General features: G+C 38.1%; 1 protein-coding gene across 2 annotated transcripts in view; it reads right to left on the bottom strand.

Annotated features, from left to right (window-relative positions):
* Nucleotides 1-12936, bottom strand: part of XYLB (xylulokinase) — an 84150-nt gene that overhangs the window by 55379 nt on the left and 15835 nt on the right. For both annotated transcript variants that reach the window (XM_063324354.1, XM_063324355.1), the window contains exons 9-15: nucleotides 11023-11141; nucleotides 9741-9822; nucleotides 8685-8725; nucleotides 8153-8268; nucleotides 6001-6116; nucleotides 3569-3642; nucleotides 2084-2180 (exon numbers count right to left, since the gene is read on the bottom strand). In XM_063324354.1, coding sequence (XP_063180424.1) covers nucleotides 2084-2180; nucleotides 3569-3642; nucleotides 6001-6116; nucleotides 8153-8268; nucleotides 8685-8725; nucleotides 9741-9822; nucleotides 11023-11141 — 645 coding nt within the window. The remainder of the gene's footprint in view (nucleotides 1-2083; nucleotides 2181-3568; nucleotides 3643-6000; nucleotides 6117-8152; nucleotides 8269-8684; nucleotides 8726-9740; nucleotides 9823-11022; nucleotides 11142-12936) is intronic.

Consider the following 12936-nt stretch of genomic DNA (forward strand, 5'->3'; position numbering starts at 1 on the left):
TTTCCGACTCATCTGCACCACCGAGATGGCACCCCACAAACCTCAGGACACCATAGCAAAAGCAATTGTTGTGACTGACCATGTTGCTTCCGTATCTGTTATGGATCAATGTAATACGTGTCATCATATAACTTTCCAGATCTTGTGAGCAGCTATTACTGTATTCTCCCATTGGTGTAAACAACAACAAAAAAAGCCAAGATTTACACTGCTGTGATTATATTTCTGAATGTAAATCAGCTGGATTCCCAGAAAAATCAAAGTAAATTCCCCATGTAGAGAAGGCCTAGAAGGAACTGAATAAACACAAGGGTCCTGACTGTATATTTCATCCAAAAGATAAATAAGCTTTTAAATCACATTAAAAACAAAAAAGCAGCCTGAAAAACAGCAGCTATTAAACAAAAGAAAGTCTGGCAATACCAGAGTAATTCCCACAATGCTCATCTATACCCTGAAACGCATTCAGAACACACCATGTTTTCAGAGCTGTCACACAACAAATGCAGATGTAAACCTGCCATCACTACAGAAATAACAGAATATGACATTTAAATACTACTACTAAGGAGAAGTGGGGGATGCATACAGCCTACACTACCTACAGCAGCTCTTTTTTAAAGCAACTCATCTGTTAGTTACCAAATAGCTAAAAGACCCTTGGGATGCAACAAAACAAAAGCACGCTAGGTTCCAAGGAACCTACAGGAACACAATGCAATCACACCCATCTCCTTTTTATTGTTGACATCTACAGCATTAAAAAAAAAAAAAAAACATATGAGTTTTTAAAGCTTTTTGAGCCACATCCTAAAACTAGTTAGGTTTTTGGCTGTCCTAGTTAGCCTAGATGTATTTACAGATAATTTCTACCCATTTCTTTCTGTGTCAGAGTTGCCTGGTATCTTAAATGGTTCTCCTCACACTCTGGTGTTTGTCTAACCTCTGACATTTACAGAGTGCAAAAGTATCCTCTTCAGCCATGAGCTTTCTAGGCTATTTAAGCCAAGCTTTTGGTGCAGCAGAATCTAAGAATGAAGGATAAACAGGTGTTTTAAACACAATCTATGCGGATCTCTCCCTCTCTCCATAAGTAACCTCCCCAAACAAATACAGTTTCAAGTCCATAAGAAAATATATAACAGGAAAACCTTTATAGCGTAAATTTATGAGGTAGTGTGACGAAGCCCTGTGATTTGTTCCAGAATCTCTATATTTTCTCAACTTTCAGCTCCTGGAGTTCTCTTAAAAATGAAAAATAAAAAAATTCTATCCTTCATGATTACAGATAAGAGCCTGGAGGTAGGAATCAGGCAACGGCTTGTAAAGGAGGAGGTCAGCATGTAGATAAAAATCATATAACTTTAAAAAAATAAAACATTGGTTAAAAACCCTCAAGATGAGTTAATTCAGTATTTTTTAAGATGCCACTGGCTGATACAGTGACAGAAAATGCCAATAAAGCGTCTTTACCAACCTGCCTATATTCTTTTTGTAGAATTGCACAGTTGGTAATGATCTGATCCCAATTCTATACGGAAAATACTGGCTGATTTCGTTGTTCCAATGCACTAAAAACTACTTGTAAGTCCTAGGGAACAGAATCCCTTGCTTTCTAAATCACAAGACAGGGAAAGGGCTTCTGCTTTATTAACAGAAAACTGAAGTAAAGAGTTAAGTGACCAGCTTATAGCAGATCCAGGAACTGAACATAGATTTCAGATTTTCTGAGTTACGGTCTTGTGCTTTAGGCAGAAGGCTGATCTTCTTTTCACTTAACAAGCTATTGGAGCCCAAGCTCTTATTTAAAAATTGACAATGCAGCTCAGTAACAATGAAACAGCAAGAATACTTGAAAAAGAAGCCTAAGTTAAACCATTGGAGCTTCTAAAGTTAACATCTGCAAACTTGCCCCCAACACACCATCACAAGTTTTTCCAGGAGGCTAATTTAGAATTCATACCAGTTTCTCTATCCATCAGGCAGGACAAGAATCACAATACTGACATTACTGTTGGGACTCCTATCTTTGTGGTTGATCTCTATACTGCCATTAGTTCTGCAGCTTTTTCATCATACTTACTGACTTTATATCCCAGCTTTTCAGCATGAATCCTCTTGGCCATGAACTGACCTTCAATCAATGCTCGTATTTCCACCTCCTTTGGAAAGTCTGAAACCTGTATCAAAGAGGGAATGCATTAAGTTAACAAGCACCTTACACGGTATACAATGCCAAGCTGGAGACTGGTTAAAAAACACAAGATGGATTTACAGTTGATTAGCCTTGTCTTCACCCTGAAGTCTGCTTTCAACTAGGCCCAGTTCTTCACTCATACACACAAGATGGACCTGAAGACTCACAACAGAGAACACAACCCATAACCTCGGTGCCGTTGGCACATCCATCAAATTTGAAATCAATGCACCATGGGAAGAAATTCTAGTGCAAGTTGTAAAACTCAACTCTGCATTTCTCAGCACCAAAAGCTACTTAAGAATCAATATCTCAAAAATATAGAACTAAAGTAAGTAGATAAAATTCAGATACATTAAGCAATGTCACAAGAGTTTAAATTTATTTCTGTCTGTACAAAAATGAAACCATGTAATCTTTTTATTAATTTACTTAGTTGCTATACATAACATTTTTCTGTCCTTTCATCAACCAGAATGAGAAAGGCAACGGAAATACAAAAATACTGAACTACAAACAAATGCAAAGAATCTTTCAGAAAAAGTGGAGTTTTTCCATTCACTACAGTAAGTGCCTACAACTTGTCTAACAGCTAGAAGCGATTAAGCATTCATTTAAACAGCAAGCATTTAAGAGACTAGTGCTACACTGCAAACACAAGATAGTATCAATCTCTGTTCACCTAGGTGAGGTCTAATCGACTGGGAGTCATGATTGATCAAAGACATCTGTTGAGTTTCAGTACCACCCAGGAAGACAAACATTTAAACAACGTCCATTCCTCAGAAGAAACGAGAAAAGATACAAAGAACTTTTATTTCTATAACATAATTTCTATTTTAATTCCAATTGGACTTGAGTCTGTGTTTACTTACATACCACTATGGAGCTCGTGGGTTACTCCAAGACATGCAGGACAGCAGAATGAGGTCTTTACTTTACATACACATTTAGAGCAAGATAAAAGACAAAATACTATAGCCCAAAGTTTCAACCCATCCTTATCTGTGTGTCTGAAACATAGAAGATGGGGACTAAGTCATGTAAGCATACTAAACTCTCAATAAGGTTAAACTTAATCCTGTTTCAAAAACAGTGTTGGTTTCAGTAAATCCACATTTTCCAGTGAAGGAAATATCTCCTCAAAAAAATACTGTAAGTTCTAGTTCAGACTTAGCACTGCAGGTTCTTTCAAGCTACAAATCAAATACTTCCTTATAAAAATCAACCCAAGGACTCGCATCAATAAATGAAACTTGAAAGCAAGTACCTCAGATGACCAAAAAGAAGAAGATAATGGCAAAGATTCAAAGATTTTGAGCCTTGACAGTACTCCTTCAAGGTTTGAGACGTTAACTACATTATTACTACCTTTTGGTTGTCTTTGTTGAATCTGTGAATCCCAACTGCTTCAGGAGTTATTTCCATCACATCAAAGTAGAAACCTGCATCAAGGAACATTAAAGAGTGTCACGTTTGCTCCTAGCCCAAAGCTGGAATACTATTTCAGCACACAGCTAAAATGATAATAAATGTTTATCACATATTTGGAAAGACATTTGAGTCACCACACAGCCTGCTCCTTAACTAATTTCAGCCCAGACATTTATCAAATTTAACTACTTTCAGTTTACAGAAATGTGGATCTTAAGCATGTCTGGCTCTAGGCATCCAAACAATAAACAACAAGCCGACAAAAGAGCACACATCCACCAGAACACATCCACATGCAAGTAGAGTAGATAAGATTAACACACCTTAGAAATAGTTTCAGTAGGTCATATGCAAGGGTGGAAAAAAAAAAGGTAAGTTAGTAAGAAGAGTACAGGAATACTGGAACACTTCATGCACTGGATTAGATTTCATGAGTTTATTAGGGAACATCAGATATTTTAAGTCATGAAGCAGAGCTGGTCTCGGAATAGTTTTGATGAGATCTGAAGAAATGCAGTAATGCTTTGTAGACAGCTAGACAAAAAGCGTGAAAAAGATTTCTTTTGTGTTGATGGCAAGTAGGGCTGGTCAGAAAAGATATTCAAGAAAGGAGACAGGAAAGAAAATGAGGACAGAAAAACTGAACAGAATAGCTAAGAAACTAAGGTGAGTTTCTAAGGTTCAGACCTTGGAACAGCAGTATGCTGCCCCAGCAGACCTATGATTATTATCCAAAAAAAACCTTAAAATAGTACTGTGCTTTAGCACACGTAACCTTTTTGTTAAAGCATTCTGAAAAGCTGCCATTAAGCAACACTGTGGGTTAGAGATCTTGCAGGCCCTGCAAGATACCCAAAATATATCCCAAAATTTCCTTTCCGACACTGCTGCCACCTGAAATCCAGAAGAAGAGGTCTTCAAGTAAACTCGCTGGTTTTATTAGCCTTCTCAAATACAACATCTGTTCACCACCCCTCCTTCCTATTTTCTACCCCTGTTAACACTCATTTTCCCAACCTCACCCTGGCAGCTGCCTCTCCCCATCTCCAAACCTCCACAGAGGCGTCTTCTCACACAAGAGGGAAGGCGGGGAACGAGTGAGAAAAAGGAGGGTGCCTAACCAGCTACTCTCCTCAACTGCCCTCAAGAACTCAGATTATGGAGATTACTGCATTTTTACATGTACACCCAGAGGTTATCCAAGGTTATTGAGGTTGACTTTCGTGAAACACCCATTTTATAGGGGATTGAGATATCCAAGTGAATATCCTATCATACAAATTTTAAAACTTTAAGGCAGTGTCCTGGTATCCTCGAAATCGGTAACAATATTTTCATCAACTTCCCATTTTTTTTAATACTGTCTAAAATGGCTGAGTTTGGGGTTTTGGAATAACTTCTTCCCGTTTTCTGAAACACCTGAATTGACTTGTCTTCTAGTGAAGAGATTCCTGGTCATTTTAACATCCCACAGAGACTGGATTTGACAGACCACGTAACAGAGCTTCTAAAAATGAAATCAGTGCTAACCTCACAGTGTCAAAAAACTGTATCTTAAATTCACTTTCCTAAAGAGTGAAGTCTTCTATAGCTTAAATATCTACATTTTAAAACTTTGCTACCTACAGTTTTTAAATTAATTTTACTCATATCAATTCAGATCTAGGATGATGGTGATGATTTCAAATCCAGCATCCAGTGGTTAAATTTTACTCTTGATTACACATATGCTCACCTTTGAACAACTTATTTCGGAGCTATATACTGCACTTGTAAAACGTTAAACTATAGGGAAAAAATACATAGAACTTTAAGTATGTGGGTTTATTAATATTTTTAAAATATTTCCATCATCATCGTCTTGTTTCATTTCATTCACTTACCATAAAGCGTGAAAAAACAGGGATGAAATTACTCACGACAAGCATTGGGGAAAACACAGGAAATCTGGGTATCATTTAACATTACTGCTTTGTTCACATGCACGACCGAGATTCTAGAGTCATGTTAGAGATCAAAACCATTGAAGACTGCGAAAGAAACAGTATGGAGCTACTTCATCCACTTGGTTTGAGTCTTCAGAAAAAGAAACAATCTTCAATGGAAGCCTCCTTCAGAAATTAAATATTCTACAGCTAAGATGATACCAACACCCTTTCAATGGCCAAAACAGCCCCATAAATACAATTTTCTTATTTAGTGAATGTTGAAGGAAAACATTATCATGACACTTAGCCTGCCAACAGAGCACTTCTAAATATACATTAGGAATTTCCCTTGCTGTAGCTTATCATGACCCAAGGAAATAGCAGGTACAACTCCCACTCAAGTATGTTTCTAAGCAAACCCAGTCCTGCTAAGGCTCATACCCAAGTTTCCATTGTTTCCAGCAGCAGTAGATGATAAGGCTTTGGAGAATTCATCCCAGGAGCCTGAAGCACAGTTGTCTCTGATCCTCTCTCTCATCAGAGAGCCATTCTTAAAACTGAAACACACAACCATATCATACACATTTTCCAAAACATTTGGCTCTAGATTTTTAAAGGATTTAAAGAATTCGTTGTTTTACTCAATATTGGTATTTATTGTATTAGCTGAATACAGCTGGGCAAGCTGAAAGATACAATCATTTCTTCATTATGGAAAGAGATGGAGAAGAAAACTAGATAAGAGAGAAAACAAATATTCCAGGAGGTGTTGGGGAACACAGTGCAGAGATGCTGGTATACATCTCTCCAACGAGTCAGGTTAGTTCCAGGCTGGCAGGCCACGCTAAACCCCAGCTACCTCTGAACAGCTAAGACATCTCAGAGCTAAAAAGATCGCTCTGAGATGACTCTGCAAGGAGGAGCAAGAGCATCTCTACATTGCATTTATCATTTCAGGAGCGTGGTACCAGCACGGAGCCAGCTTGGGTCCAGTATGACTTGTGAGGTCTAGCTCTGTGCCACAATCTGGCAAAGGAAAGCACCATAACTGCATCTGCATGGTTCTGGTCCAGAGCCAGCATGCCATGCTGCAAAATACATATCTGTTCAGTGCTTATGGTCTTTGCACCCTTTATGCATTCCCTTCCTTTGCCTCCTCTGGGAATATAACACTCCTGCAAAAAAAACCACAGCATTGGACTCAGAAGAAAGCAGTTTGAATACTCTCCAGCACACAGTTATTAGAGCAACTCAGCAGGAATAATACCCAGAAACAGGGCAAGGAAATTATTGAACTTAGTTGGTAGCAGCAGCTGAATTACTCAATGTATGCTGCCTGGTAGCTCAGGCACTCTTTTTCTACTAAGGCAGGTAAGTCCCCTATTAACTCCATTATTTTATTAAAAAAGGGGTATTGGTGCAAAAGGGGCAGCGTCAGGGCAGAAATGGCTAGGCAGAGGGAACAGGAACTCTTTATATCTGCATGGCTACAGAAACATCTTCTTTTCTGAAAGGCAGGTTTGGCCTTCTGCGCATACTAACCTGCAGTAAGAGTATAACAGTCATTCAGAAAAATGCCTCAGCATCTCCTTTTCTATTAGAAACAGTTTGTTTACACAGCTCTTTCACAGAGCAACAGTGGCAAAAATATTGGGGAAAATGAGGAACTTGAATGCAAAACTTTAAAAAAAAACTGCTGGGAAATCATACTATGAAACTCAGTAACTTGCAATTTACATGCTTTTGAACGCAACTTCACAAATGCTCTTCCCATTGTCATCTACAGCATCCTATTACTGTACTGATAAGACTCAACGTTACAGTTAAAGGGCAGATTTGAGCTTTGCTGAAGTTCTGAGTTACAAGCACCTGCAATCCAGGGATTTAGACACAAAATTTACCTGCATATTACTTGTAAATATTTGCCTAAATACTATGACCTGTTTTGGAAGCTTTTCCCCCCCGAATACAGTGATTCAGTGAGGGAAAATGTAGCTTCAGGCCATCTTAACACCTACTTGGCTGGCGAGGGGCCAAACAATTCCCGAATCACACCAGCCAAAAAGCTACCATGAGGATCATTCTCTCAGCTGGGCTTCCTGAGATCTCAGTATTTTCCACATGCACAGCCTAATACGTCCCTGAACGGCACTGATTACAGTCCTCTATGAAAAGGGAATATTCACCTACCCCGTTATGTCCCCTCTGGACCACTAGAAGAGCACAGAAGTTATAGAGCCTGGTCAAGCTTCTGACATTTCACATTATTATGTTTCAGAAGATTGTTATTCCTGTACATTAAATGTATTACCTTAGATTCACAGTGAACTTGCTCTGTGTATACGTAAAAATAATTTCAGCTTTTTATTGCCCTGAGAATTTATCCTCCACAACTCTGCAGTTTCAGTTACCCAAATTAAACTATAGGAGTGCTATAATGTTGATGCGAATGTTTCAGCAATAGATTGCCATATACCGTACAGAATGCTGAACGTTCTATTCATTATCATTTTGCAAAAGAAATTAAAAAACACTAACACAGAGAAAGAAATATATGTTATTGATCCCAGATGTACAAAAAAATAAATATTACCATAGAAGTGCCATATATGTTCGAGAATCAACAGGATTGCAGAGGATATGACCTTCTAAGGCAGGAGTTGGTTCTTGGATCCACAGAAACAATGTGTCACTTGTGCCAAGGCTAATCTGGAGGGGGAAAAAAAAAAAAATAATTGAAGCGTTATCACAATGTGCATGGAAAGCAATACAGAAATTAAATTAAAACCATTTGTTATTACCACTAATTGTTTTTAAATTACACATTAAGTCAATTGGATTCGTGTTGAAGCTAGCTCTGACTTAGGTTGTCACGCCAGCGAAATACATAGTAGATGGAGACTTAGGTTTTAATGTCTGGAGCATTAGTTAAAAATAGTCACAAAAGTTTACTTAAAATCTTTCAGGCAGCTTACAAATTGATAGAAATAAAACAGTGTGAATCCAATATACAGAAAATCAACACTAGCAGATAAGTTTAACTGCTAACCTACAGCTATTTTACATTTCATGTATTTCATTTATTAGGGAATACAGACAGTTTCCGGGAGTGCGTTTTGACTTACTGCAATATCTCCTTCTTGAAGTCTCATCCCTGCCAATGACGCTGAAAGAAGAGAGTCAGAATACCAGATTAAGAGTTACTCGTTTGACTCAACTATAGCACATTGTATAAACATCGTAATACATCACATTCACCATCCAGAAGTACAATATAAATAGTAAATATACTCATGATGGCCTTGGCCTATACACTGTAAAAAATGTGCAAAGCATTTGGGTGAGGGAGTGATTTTTAACAAAATCAAAATGCTCAAGACAAAAGACTACGGAACTGCATGATTTTCTAATGTTTTACGTATTCAGGTTTTAAATACAGTGGACCCTTAATTAACACCACACTTCAAAGAAGAAACGCTCCCACTTACATCAGACTACTCACATATTTATTGGACTAAGCTGGATTTTAATCTCTAGAAGAAAAACTGGACTTTTGGGAAATGCAAAGCGTAACCATCTCCCAGAATATGAATGTAAAATAAATCATGATGAAGTCTCCATCTTAATTCAAACCTGCATATGCTACTGTAATACAGATAAGTATTTTATTTTCACAGTCTTAAGAATCAGACAACTTTGCTCTAAACTGAAACAGTCTCCAGGATTCAAAATACTGACCCTAATTTAACACCTTCCCTTACGCTGACATCTATCAGTCTGACAAAAGGACAGCTCTAATACTTAGAGAAAGCTTTCTCCACCTTTTTTTGCTTGAAAAGGTACAACAGCAATTTTTTAATTTATATTTTCTAAGCTAAAATGTGAGCAGTTCATAGCACGAATAGCTTCTTAGGGGCAGGCAAACCAAAACTGAAGTTACCAAGAGGCAAACGAAGTCCCCTCTAATTACTAAGCGAAAGAGAACTCATTTGTCATACCCAGCTTACCCAAGATGTCTATACCTCAGAAGAACCAGTGATGGAAGGCTGTTGGAAAAAGGTATTAATACCGATAAACATGAGCTTCTTTCACTGTATAGGGAACATCTGAGAATCAATGAGATTGATTTAGAATCTTCGTACATACATAATCATATTCACTGAATCTTATAATCATCTCACCTGGATTGTCTCCTGTAAATGCTACTATTTTACAGTCTGGGCTAAACCCATAACGCTGACTATAATATGGAGAAATGGGTCCCTAAGGAAAGAAAGACAGAGAGAGGAAAAAAAGCTCAAAAAATTGAAAGTAATCTTGCAGTGTACGACACAATGTGTTGTAACACAGAAGTGAAACACCCCAAAGCAGCTGTAATAATTGTTTCTGTGCATTTAAGGTATGAATGAATATTTTCAAGGTTTTGAACCCATTTTTTTTTGTTTTGAGAACCTCACAGAAATACCCTCAGATTAAATTTTGAAACAGGTTAAGTAAATAGTAGCATTTTAGCTTTGGGTCTCTCTACAGTTATTCACATCAAGTAACATAAATGCATCCATCTGTTTTGCACACATACATGAATATTAATACATAGAAATTAGAAATTCAATGCAAACATAAGAGGGAACACAACATTAATACACATCATAACAGCAAATGCTGGAATATGACCCCTATTATTTTAAGGGTCAAAAACTGTATTCTTTTAAGCCACATTTGATAGCCATAGAGAAAAAACAGAAGAAAACTATGTGTAAAAAATACAAGGACATCTATAAGAATTTTTTATATGTTCCTCTCCATCACAGAAGATCAGCATGGCATTCAGATGGATCAGATGACAGGTATCTACACCCTCTTACACATGCACCAGCTAAAGCAATAGCTCTTTTTGTGCTGGGTGGTAAGACTAAATTCATTTACTCTTAGAGATATGTGGCCTGATTTGATTTCACCATTATGCTACATGAACTGAGGAGCTTTAAATATCCCAAATTATTCACAAAGATTACCTCATTAACTCTACAAACAGTTTAAAACAAGGTCCCTGTCAGGAAATGCAAATGTTGAGCTCTGTTTCTGCAGTAACAAATACTGTGCACAGTTCTGCAGTGACCAGGTGTTTGTGGGCATAAAGGGGGACCCCAAAGATTTTTTCACTGGAGCATCTACTAAAACGTTTTTCATCATTGCCCAGGGCATGCAAGAATCCAAAGGTGATCAATGATGAAAGCTACGACAGACACCCGCTACTACTCAGTTTTCAGAGATGTCTGTTTCTGCTCTGGCATAGACATTCACAAGACACCTGTAAATATTAAATCACACAGCATAGCTCTGAGGATAACTGTGCATGCACGCTTGCGCACACACACAATTACACTCCAAGAAAGTACTATTAGAAAACCTGTCAGCACAAAGCTCTATTTTTTGCTTACAACTCTTTAGACAAGCACGTACCAGGACTGAATGGGATGGTACAGGGCATCCTAGTTTCTCCTCCAATCCAGGTGCACAAGCATCAAGGCAGGACACTGACCATACCTTTTCCCAAATCTGCAGCAAGTTCATACCAGAACCTACAAGACAGATCAAAACAAGAGGTATATCATTAAACAGAAGATGGTACTGTATCAGAAAAATCTACTTTGTTACAGGCAACAGAAAATTTATGGATGCATATTTTACATTCAAAGGGAACGGTTACAGCTCTTCTAAGCATAAAGGATACTGATGATTCAGTCTCTGGATAGCTTTCACTTGTAAAGGTAGCAGAAAAGGCTTCTCTGGTGCACAACGTGCTAGACAATTCACTTATCCCAAAATTAAGAACAAAAGGATGGTCTCCCCATCAACTGGATGGATGCCTCCCCATCACCTCCACACCAAGTCTTCCACGTTAGACAGAGACTTCACTACAACTATCTCAAGGTGTTGGAACAATGTCACTTGAAGGTGTGTCATGCTCACATAAGACCTAACAATGAAGAAATTCCTCCCTGGGTGTTATGGCTTTACACTACTCCCAGAGTATCATATAAGCATCTAAATCCATGCTGACTAATCTTCCTCCATATCAATTTTTCCTTCTTCAGAGATGACAAAATAAAAGCCTAGAAGTCAAAACAACAACAAAAAAAAAAAAAGGCAAGAAGTCAAGTTTCCAAATGTAACCTGTAGTTTTGAGACTAGTTTGGAAAGTCCAGCTTTGCATTCCGAAGTCATGATTTTCAGAAATGATGAACAGACCAACTGAAATCTATATAACATACTGAGCACTCCACATCCCTTGCTTGTGTTTCTACAATTCCTCTAATTGCCCATTTCATTAAACTTGAAAATCTCTATGTGTTTCTGCTTAGTACTGTTCAGGGACGTATCAGGCTTATTCTAGATTAACATTTTCATTTCAAAGGCTGTTTAGGCCACGACATACTTATCCCAGAAACATAGCCACATTCTCAGCTGAGCACAGTAGAAAACCTCAAATTTACTCAAATTCAATCCATTTTTAAACTTCCTAAAACACAAAGACAGTGAAGCTGACCCAACTTGCAGTGTCTATGGAATAAGAGTATGCTTGGGATGCTGGGACACTGAGGAAGAGAAGGAATGCAACCCACATCTCAGCACATCACATGGCTCGAGCACCCCTCTTATTCTGAGGAATAACCAAGCCAAACAGTAGGATATTTGGATTACACTTAACATATAAAATTGCATTAAATATATTAATCAATCCCATTTCAGGCAAATTAAAAACACTTATGCACTGGTTTATGTGGCCTATGATGCAACAGCAGGAATTTGACAGAGCACAAAGTGCAACACACCTCCCACAGGCAAAAGGTGCATTTCCCTTTTCTGCGGTCAACAATCTCTACCGCCCACAAAAAAGGAAAGATGGAAAGATTTGCTCCAGCTTCTCTCAGTTCTCTACGTGATACCACTCTTAAATCTAGCCATCCCCTGCTTCCAGGGGCAAACTGAGTCCAGCATCGCTGCCTGCACTTCCCCGAGCAGAGGGTGTGAGCAGCCTCCTGTCCCAGGCTCTCAGGCATCACAAGGCTTTCCGTGAGGCAACACATACAACTACAAATTTTCCTGGAAAAGTCCCTAATTTAAAAAGCCAAGAACCGCTTTGCTAAATTAACCAGTGAGCAACAGAAACATTAAATAAATAGGAGTTTTACTAGAGAAAGGTTAGTTGTTTTCTGGGGTTTGTTGTTTTGTTTGTGGGTTTTTTCTAAATGATTTTCCCTCCTTGAAGCCTAGAGGAACATTTAACAACTATCCTCCAATACAATTTTGCAAGACATAAGGACAGCCTCCAATGTTTTCTGCATAAAACAGGAAAAACACTAACTTTTATAA

This window comes from Chroicocephalus ridibundus, chromosome 2, assembly GCF_963924245.1.
Source record: "Chroicocephalus ridibundus chromosome 2, bChrRid1.1, whole genome shotgun sequence".
Classification (NCBI taxonomy): domain Eukaryota; kingdom Metazoa; phylum Chordata; class Aves; order Charadriiformes; family Laridae; genus Chroicocephalus; species Chroicocephalus ridibundus.